This window comes from Lampetra planeri, chromosome 8 (assembly GCF_965212315.1).
Source record: "Lampetra planeri chromosome 8, kcLamPlan1.2.h2, whole genome shotgun sequence".
Taxonomy (NCBI): Eukaryota; Metazoa; Chordata; class Hyperoartia; order Petromyzontiformes; family Petromyzontidae; genus Lampetra; species Lampetra planeri.
In genome coordinates this window covers 7466530-7476593 of record NC_136114.1, presented here as the reverse complement: position 1 = coordinate 7476593, position 10064 = coordinate 7466530, and the positions used below count along the sequence as shown (strand labels likewise).

Here is a 10064-nt window from a genome sequence, read left to right as displayed (position 1 = left end):
GGAGAGGGGGGGCAGAGGGGGGGCAAAGGGGGGGGGGCAGAGGGGGGTGGGAGGAGAGGGGGGGGCAGAGGGGGGGGGGGCAGAGTGGGGTGGGAGGAGAGGGGGGCAGAGGGGGGGGGGTGTTTAGGAGGAGAGGTGGAGGGGGTGGAAGGAGGGGTGGGAGGATAGGTGCACGAGGGTTGGTAGGAGAGTACTCTTAGGTTTTTTCGGTAAAGTGACGTAGGTAAAAATAAAAATACATAATAAAAAATAACAAAAATAACAATAGAAATAAAATAAATCGTCTACGTGACTTTACCGAAAAAACCGAAGAGTTATGAATCCTTGCAGTCTAGAATTGGTAGGAGAGGTGGCGCGCGACACTTCCGGTGACGTCACCCTCCCTTCGTCTCCCTGAGTAAGATGGCGGCGGCGGCGACGGCGCGCGTCTCCCCGTGGTGCCCGTGACACGTGCGGCCACTGTCACTATCGCTGCTTCTGCTGCCGCTGCTGTCACCGCTGAGCTCTCACACCCGGAGGAGATGTCTACGCCGGGCGTGAGGCTCGTGTCGTTTGTGCTGAGGCCGCTCTGCTCCCGGGGCCGCCAGCTTCTCGCTCCCCTGCAGGCGCCGCAGCAGCGAGGTGAGGGGGTGGTGACGCAGACCTCAACCCGCCTGACCTGACCCCAAGGGCTTGAACCTTAACCCAGGGTCTTAAGTCATAGCCGAACACCATCACCCCATGACTTAACCCTGACCCATAAGCCCCCCCCCCCCAAGCCTTCATGTTAAGCCCTAACTCCGAACCATTTCTCATAGCCCGAAGCCTTAAACCCAAACATCGGATTCTCAGCTTTAACCTTAAACCCCCACACCCGAAGAGTTAACCTCAATCCTCAACTCTAAATCATAACTCGTAGTCCTTAAAACGTGACTTTAGCCCCAAACCTTGACTTTAAACCATAACGCAGAACGCTGACCCATAGCCCGAAGCGTAAACGTATACAATCTGTCACTAATTGCCATCAGCCCTGGCTCTTATTTCATAGCTCCATCCCCTAAGCCCCAAACGATGACCTTAAACTCTAGATCTGAACCCTAACGCAGAATCACAGCTTCAGGGATAATTCGTAGCCCCAAGTAATCCTTAACCAGAGACCTGACGACCGACACGTGAATAGCAGTGGATTGACAAACTTCCTGTACATTGTTTTATTGCATTACCATTATTGTACATCTGAAAAGACTGATCCCCGTCATCATAATGTGGAATTGCCACTACTAGCCAAGGGCCAGCTACCCTTTGCCGGCATGAGAAGGGAGAGTTTGACCTTTTTATCCACGTCAATTGCTGATATGTGAATATAAGATAAGATTGCAAGACTCTTGAGTGATTTGGACAGGTTTGAGGAGGCCTGCATTTAGCAGTGGATCGATCACGGCTGATGATGAAGCTTACAGTGGTTGTTGGTCCACAAATGCCATTGACGGTATGACTTGTTAATCTGTCGGTCGTGTTGAGCCGTGTATGTGTCCTTGTCCTCCGCAGTGATTGCGAACGTGTTCGTGAGCAGGCATCAGTGCTCCAAGAGCTCACAGAAAACCATCACACTGCCCATGTGAGATCATCCCCTTCCTTCACCTATTGTAATTGTTTAAGGCGATCCGACAGAATGGAGTTGAGATTAATTTTGTCATTGTTGTTATTAAAATACTAGATAATTATTTTATACAAAAGTGCCATTTTTTATATTGTCATTAAAAAAAAGATTTCGGTTTGGTCAATGTTGCTAATGTGCAAATGTACTCCGTTAAGTAGGCTCATAATGATTATTTTATTGGAATTGATGGATATGCTCACAATGCATGAGAATAATTGTCCTTGTAACACTCGCTAATTAAAAATAATACAAACCACACGGATATCGGTTGAAATTATATGCTAATGTCACACGCTCAAGGAGAGAAGACAACTGTGCGATTAATACAAAAACCAGAGTATTGAGAGGACACAAAGAATCAATTCTTATATAAAATTACGACCCCCAAATAAAGAAAATTAATTAATTGACTGACCGCTAAGGTTTTCGCGTTTGTGCTGTATTTATCTCTGCGATGTCGTTCTCCGGTTGTACCGCGTGTCGTTCGACACGATGAGTGATGAACACGATGTCTGATCAACCCCGTTGTAACAAGCTAAAATAACCCCCTGCCCCGATTAAACCCGGGTATAGTTTGGCCCAGGCCAGAGTATACCCGGGGGGATAAAGTGTCCTAGGCTAAACTATACCCGCGGTTTCATCTTCTTGGTTCTTTCGGTAGTCACGTAGAAGGGAAATAATAAAGTAATAATAATAAAACATAATAAAAAACAATTCTTACGACGTTTCGGCCACAACGCAAGCAGCCGTCCTCAGGTGAAGAACAGGTCTGTCTGTTCTTCACCTGAGGACGGCTGCTTGCGTTGCGGCCGAAACGTATTTTATTTGTATTATTTCCCTTCTACGTGACTTTACCGAAAGAACCAAGAAGATGAATCCCTGCAGTCACGAAAGCTTTAAATCGAAAAATATACCCGGGGGTTTAAACTAGACTGGGCCAGAATATGCCCCTCCAGGCCAGAATATGCCCCATGTGAAAGTTCAAAGGCAATTATCCGTACAGAGAATAGCCGACAACGAACTTCAATCGATATCTAAAAAGCGTATAAATGGAAGTAAGAATCTCAATTTGATCAATTGAAGCATTTTTAGGGTTAGGGTTATTATTAAAGTTTTTCTGGTTGAAGCAATCAATGTCTGTGTTTACAGTTTAAAATAAAATGTTGCAAAAAATTCGTAATTAATGTATTTCGCTCAACACTTACTATCATGGGGGAGTGATTTGGCCTAGAGGGGTATAATCTAGCCGCGGCCGCTTTAACCCCGGGTAGCCTACGGCCTGGGGGATACTACGGCCTGTTACACCGGGTTACGACCTGAAAAGACATCGTAGAGATAATCATCGGCTCGTTTTGGGGGTTGAGTCGTTTTTTGGAGCATATGTGACGATAAATGGTGGTGTGCTTTGTACAGAAAAGAAGCTGTGACATCCCTCTCCAAACCTCCGTGGAAAAAGGTGACTTTACCAGACCCAGAGGAAGAGAAGAAATACCACCAAGGTAATAACCGTGCCTTCCTATTTCATACAATGACAAAATATGAACACATACATTTCACTTGTCGAGTAAGGGAACAGTGGTAATAAACTAAACTATTTCAGTTATCAGGTACAGCCCACAGAGCTATTAGCTCTTTTTCAGAGGCAATCTGGCCACACGGGACAACTCATCAAAGTTACTTTATTATCATATGTTGGAATTTATTGTAGCAGCCAAATACTCTAAACGCATATTTTTTTAACGTGGAGGGAAAAAACCAGAGGACCCGGATAAAATTCCATGTAATCAAATATACAGGCAGCAGGGTCGGGATCGAACCCACAACCTCCTGTATACCAGGAGAGGGAGATAACATCTTGCCACCGCGTGTTATGAATCCGTTAACCCGAGTTCGATTCCTGGCCAAAACAGACGTGAGTGGCGAACTATTATTTGGCGCACCCACCCCTTGACTCGCATGCACTATCCAGTGTGGTGAAGTATGGTCAAACAACCCCATGACTTACGCGGTGTGGGAAAGCCTTCGTCTAGAATTGGGTTTAAATAAGTAATATTTTAAAAATACTTTTTTCAAAACACGCTTTAATGAAATGTACCGTACGAGTAATGGCAGAACTTCACAACTCCAGGAAGTGGCCCCGAGGCTTGCCATAAGTAAGGGACCCTGGTGATTTACAGCCAACGTGAGTTGAGTGTGGACAATTCGACCCAAGCCGAAACATAACATATAAAAATGAATGTTTAAAAATACTTTTTTTATTTTTTTGGATAGATTATAGTATTGTCATCAGTATGACATAAGTACTCCAAGTTTGCAGCCGATACCAGATTGGGAGGTGGGTTAAAATTTAGTTACAAGACTTGAGGATACGACAACAACAACAGACAGAGTGAGTTAATAGAAAGCGTGTAAAAAGATTGTTTAAAATATATGTATATATTTTATGATAGAATATAGTATTGCCATCAGTAAGTCATAAGTTTACCAAGTTTGCAGTCAATACCACATTGGGAAGTGGGTTAAAATTTAGTTCAAGATTTGAGGATACGACAACAACAACAGACAGAGTGAGTTAATAGAAAGCATGTAAAAAGATTGTTTAAAATATATGTATATATTTTTGTTATGATAGAATATAGTATTGTCATCAGTAAGTCATAAGTTTACCAAGTTTGCAGTCAATACCACATTGGGAAGTGGGTTACAATTTAGTTCAAGATTTGAGGATACGACAACAACAACAGAGAGAGTGAGTTAAATAAAAGCGTGTCAAAAATCTGTAATTATTCTTGTCTTAATAAAGTTCACATTTCCCAAAATCTGTCTCAGTTATGCAACGCTTCTTACAATGCTTTTGGGTACTCCATTACATCACCGCGATGAACACCAGTGTTCCTTTTCATGCATACAAATAAAAATATACAACCGTTTGGTTCTGAAGAAAAATGGTTTATGGATGAACATGTGCTTAAAATATTTACAGTACAGTATAAGGCAGTTTTAACCTCTAATATCATGGCTCAAAAGTGTGCCAATTATCGATGGCGGTGTAGGTAAGGGAGGTCGTTACCGTGCCAACACACTAAACCGGTATTGCTGGTAGAGTGGGTTTGAATCTGGATAAACGCTCGTCATTAACAAGGGTTTTTAGGTGTAGTTGTTAATGGATTACATTGTTGTATAGCGCTTTCGGCAATCCACTGCTGGATGAGGGCCTCTCCACGCCGTGCGTTCCATCGCCGTCAAGGGAGTTAGTTGACCATACTTCACTACTCTGGTCATGACGACGCCGCGATGTTTGTGTCGCAATACCGTGCGGTTGCCCAGTGGTGGTCCAGACGGTGAACGACCAGATCGCGGGGGGCGATTACGGCCGCCTCTTTGCCGTGGTGCACTTCTCGGGGAAGCAGTTCAAGGTGACGGCGGAGGACCTCATTTTGATCGAGCACGAGTTTCAGGCCGAGTGCGGAGACCGCATCCGCATGGAGAAGGTGAGGGATCCCGGTTGGCGGTATTTGGTTAAATTTGAAATGCCCCTCGCAAGAAACACGTTATTTAAAGTTGAACGATGAGAACTTAAATATGAATTAAATATTAATTGGGAACGCATTGATTTATTCAGAAACAATGGGAACGTAATTATGCAAAGGGTGCAATGTGTTTAGGGGAACATGTGAATATGATGATTAAATGTGAGCATAATGATTCTTTAGAGCAATGGGAACATAATGATTCCCTGGGAACATTGTAAGCCATCATTTCGACTACATTGAAGTCATACCTGATCACATTAACAAGAAACAGCATACGCTGGAAAGGACAAACACTGAACATTTTAAAATCTGAAACTGTGAACAATTTACATTCGACAGATAGCCTTGGTACAAGCAGATGATGCATGAGTAACCCTTGAAATATATAATTGACATGGACAGCCCTTTTGTCAATACAGAGCTGAATGAGGGCCTCCACATGCCATGAGGATCACGGGGGTTATTTGACTGCACTTTACCATGCTGATGAGCCTGGGTTTGTAGATCTGGGAGGATAGATAGTACAGTACAAGTGTGTTTCACCACACTATGAAGCCTTACAATCTGCTGTGCATAGTGGTCATCCTTCTAAGCAGTCCAAGCTTAAGAGTGCTTAGCTTCTGAAATCTTAACGAGCTTTGTCGCATTTTGGGTGATTTAGTCATAGGCTTGATGTCATTCACATTTACGACATCAATGGTCTGTGACGCATTGGAGGGTAAAATACAGGAACATGTGCACATTGTTATGGTTTATACAATAAAAGGATATTTTTTTATGACGGGATCTCAGAGGTAGGTCTGTGATATCTGCTTCCCGGGGTCATTCTCTAACATGAAGGATTGCACTTCTCTCTGTGAGAGAGATCGCAATGGATAGTTTGTCCCATGACATGCTGCAAGTAGTGCAATTTGGATAAAATGTGGAAAACTGTATATTTGTGTTATTTACTGTCATGCTAGAACATCATTTTGTGAAATGATTATCGCGTGAAAACGGTGTCTTTTATTGTCAAATATAAAGCTTGACTGATTTTGTTATGCTTTGGTCTTGTCTTCTTTTGACATTAATGCACAGGTCATGCTTGTGGGAGCTGAGAACTTCACACTGCTGGGCCGACCACTGCTCGAGTATGTGTCCAGGCTACTGACTTGTGCGATAAATATAAAAAAAACGAAAACGTATAATCGCTAAGTTTACACACTAAGAAAAACGCCAACATGCTAGTCGGAAAGATTGTCAAAGTCGCACATCAATATTTGCACACGAACTCGCCCAAGACTCAAATTTCACTTAATAAGTTTGCAATATACATCTATTATAAGTTGATGGTGTGGGTTGTCACATTTTTTTTCCTGGAAAGGAAAAGTTGCAATGGTTAAGAACTATTTTACAAATTGATTTAAAGGCGACTTTATGTGCTTTAGAATCATTGCTTCTGCCATGGAAATGGATAATGTTGCGTAATATTGTCTTTAATAAGTAATTTGTTTAATGCCATCATAATGATCATGACCATTTGAGGGCCCAGCTCGTGTAGCTGGATGCATTATTGCGTCGCGGGACCTGAACAGATGCCGATGGCGATGGCTTGGGGAGGCCTTTATCCAGCAGTGGATTGGCCCTGGCCGAGGATGGTGACGTAGAGTCCACTAAGAGCTGGGTTTAACCAAACCAGTTCTGGGTGCAACCGTTTTCAATGTGCAGAGCATAAATAGGCTTTCAGATTGTGGCTGCACTGGCTTAACCTGAGCCTCGAGGAAGCATCTGTAACACGGACAGCTCTTAACACTGCGCTACGGAAACACAAACACGCGCAGCCGAGTGCGACGAGCCGTCAACGGCAAATCACGCACGTGCCTGCCATCCTGCCGCTTTCCAGGATGCCCGGGGCAGTGAAAGATTGATCATTGTGCCTGCTGGGCTCGTGAGAATTGAGCTAGCAGTTGCCCCCGGTACCGCAGAGGCCAAAGACAAATAAGCTCGGCAGATACAGCTTCTTAAAGCTGCAGCCGTGCGCTCGCCTCCCACTGTACGTTGGGTCACGGACCTTTTTGGTTGTTTCTGAATGCACGCCAAGGCCGCGAGGTTTTCCCATGCCGTTTATAGAGAAACCATTTATAACGAGGCTCCCCGGTGTACAGCACACCAGGCAGTTGGCACTGGCCAACTCCTCGCAGGATAATTGTTTTTGTTTGTTACGGTTTTTTTTGTTGTCAATGTGGGAATGGCCACAGGTATGCTTTTGCGTGTGGTGATGTGGGCATGAGCAGGGAGGTGTAATTTAAGGTTGCTAAATATTGTGCCCCTGCATTATGAATTGGCAGATAGACGACGGTTCGTTCAATGCTGTGCTCATAAGCATTGTCCGTTGCGTATTTATGTTAATTGATGTGCCCTTTTCTCGTACAGTACTGAATAACCAATTTAAACGACTATTTTCAAACAAAAACCTGGCAGAAAAGTCGGTGGATATGAGCCGGCAAAAACAGAATTAGTTCTGAAGTTTTAGATCCATTCCCTGACCTTCAAAGGAAGATACGTACCACTGCCTTGGTATGTGTTTTGTTGATATTTACCTTGCCAGTGCACCCAAGGCTGCTCAGAACAGATTATGTAACTTACAACCTTTGTCAATCCACTGCTGGATGAAGGGCCTCCCCACTCAGTCTCAGTCATGGAAGATGTTTGACCATACTTCACCATGTGAGTGTTGGTTGGTGAAGGTTGGTAGTATACACAAAGTAGAGTATTAAAATGGGTGTTGCTGTACTGCCCTCTGCAGTACACCACTGAGCCCCGCAGTAGCCCGCAACAACTGGACACATGCTGGTCACCCATCCGATCACTCCAGACTGAACCCAGCTGAGCTTATGAGATGGGGCGCATTCCCGGTGATTTAGTCAAAAGCCGTTCGGGGGGTGCACATTTACCCCCTGTGTATTAATAAAGAATTCTTCACCAGTACTCTTAGGTTTTTTCGGTCAAGTCACATAGCTAAAAAATAAAATTATTTTTATTTTTTACCTACAAAATAAAATTATTTTTATTTTTTACCTACGTGACCGAAAAAACCTAAATGAAAATTAATTATATTTTTTACCTACGTGACTTTACCGAAAAACCCTAAGAGTATGAATCCTCGCAGTCACGAAAGCTTCAAATCTAGAATTAATTATTCACCAGCTTGACGCCACTGATGGCAAATGCCGCGTGTTACGTGTGCTGTGCGGTCCGAGTAGCAGGGACCTGGTGCGCGTGGAGGCCACTGTGATTGAGAAGACGCACTCGGTAGAGAAAATCCGCATGTTCTTCCGCCGGAGGAAGCGATGGCAGCGCAAGTACGGTGAGTGCCGCGCACTGCAGGCTGCGGCGAGCAGTGCCGTACGCTGACAGTGCCCGACGACACGCTGCCGAATTACCGAGAGAGTTCCTGTAAAGATACCTATTGACTATTTTGCCAGGTAAGGCCTACCGAGCAATATAACGCTTTTGCAGAAGGGACCTGGCCCCACATATGACAGCTCAACGAAGTGGCTTACCATGTGGAAATTTATAGCAGCCAAATACTCGGTGCATGTTTCTAAATGTGTAGGGAAAAATCCGTGTGACAATGGGGAGAACATGGAAACTCCAAATATACAGGTGTCAGGGTCGGGATTGAACCCGTGATTTGTATACCAGGCGAGGTAGTTAACGTCTTGCGACTGTGTGGCACCTAAATTGGAGAACTCATTCAGAGTTCATCTCTTGTGTTGTTATGGAAGGGGGGAAAATACTTAACTTGTATGCTTACCTCTACCTTAAAACAGAAAAAAAGCCTGCTAATGTATTGGGCACTGGCCAAAACATCAGTGGGTAACAGTTGCATTAAGTAGGAAATCACCTGTGTATCAACACGAGTGCTGTATCCACTTCTAGCATTTTAAACACATTTGCCCGACTGTGCAAGATTACAGCAGTGGTGCTGGACCGCTGCTTTCACGGCGAATGTTTTGTCTTGGTGACAGTGAGGACCACGCCGCAGACCGTGCTACGGATTAACTCCATCGACATCGCTCCCACACTCGCTTGAACCTCCAGCAGCACACGCATCGTGACAAAGCCTGGCTCGCTCTCTCTGTTCGTCCCCCGCTGCAACTGACCAACAGGGACCTCCCACGCACGCACGCGCTGGCACGCCCGGCAGTTTCCATTCTCCACATCGCGTTCGCTAGGACATTTGTATCTTGAAGGTGCCTCATAAAGAGACTTGTGTGTGTGTTCTCTGTGTCAGTGGCAACATAGGACTGACTGTCTCATTATGGCCAGGCCACTTTGTGGCCATTGACATTATGGTAACTGTATCGTATAATGTTGTCTCGTAACTCCCGCTGTTTCATAAAAGATGATTTTCAATGCTTCGCCTGTTGAGGTATGTTCGATGAATGCCGTCCATGACCATGTTACGTAATGCGACTAAAAGTTTGCCGTGTGGTGGTGGCACACAGTTTTAGTTTGGGATTGTGAGAGATGGTGGAGGATTGGGGAGGTCTTAATCCGGTCGTGCATTCACCATGGCTAATGGTGAAATTGCACCGAGATCGTGTGCACAACACATACCCACCTGCAGATGCTCGTATGTTTGATGTGAGATGCTCGTATGTTTGTTTTTCTCCAGGAATTGCAGTTTTCTCCCACACATGTAACCAATAAGGAATTGGCACAAAATCATCCCAAGCAGGACCTAAAATGGTTTTGGGAATCACTGAAGCTATTCTGGATCAATAGAGTTTGCTTGTTTCAGCCAACATTGTAATGACATAGGTAACCTACTGTGTGAGTGGACTAGTGGCCACGGGAGGTAATGACAGGGGAGTCAGCCTGCAGTACGAATGGACTGGTGGCCACGG

At 44.6% G+C, this 10064-nt stretch overlaps 1 protein-coding gene across 1 annotated transcript; it reads left to right on the top strand.

Annotated features, from left to right (window-relative positions):
* The first annotated feature begins 363 nt into the window (after window positions 1–363).
* MRPL21 (mitochondrial ribosomal protein L21) lies at window positions 364–9572 on the top strand. The gene is made up of 7 exons (XM_078596841.1): window positions 364–621; window positions 1528–1597; window positions 3053–3138; window positions 4967–5130; window positions 6250–6302; window positions 8415–8518; window positions 9183–9572. The coding sequence occupies exons 1-7, from the start codon at window positions 522–524 to the stop codon at window positions 9245–9247; spliced, it is 642 nt and encodes a 213-aa protein (XP_078452967.1). The 5' UTR covers window positions 364–521; the 3' UTR covers window positions 9248–9572.
* Window positions 9573–10064: the final 492 nt, after the last annotated feature.

What these genes read in the sequence shown, in the direction of transcription:
- MRPL21 (XM_078596841.1), top strand. Translation starts at nt 522, where the DNA reads ATGTCTACGCCGGGCGTGAGGCTCGTGTCGTTTGTGCTGAGGCCGCTC. An exon ending in AGAGAAGAAATACCACCAAG is followed by an intron (nt 3,139 to 4,966) that starts GTAATAACCGTG and finishes GCGGTTGCCCAG; the next exon opens with TGGTGGTCCAGACGGTGAAC. An exon ending in GCGATGGCAGCGCAAGTACG is followed by an intron (nt 8,519 to 9,182) that starts GTGAGTGCCGCG and finishes TCTTGGTGACAG; the next exon opens with TGAGGACCACGCCGCAGACC.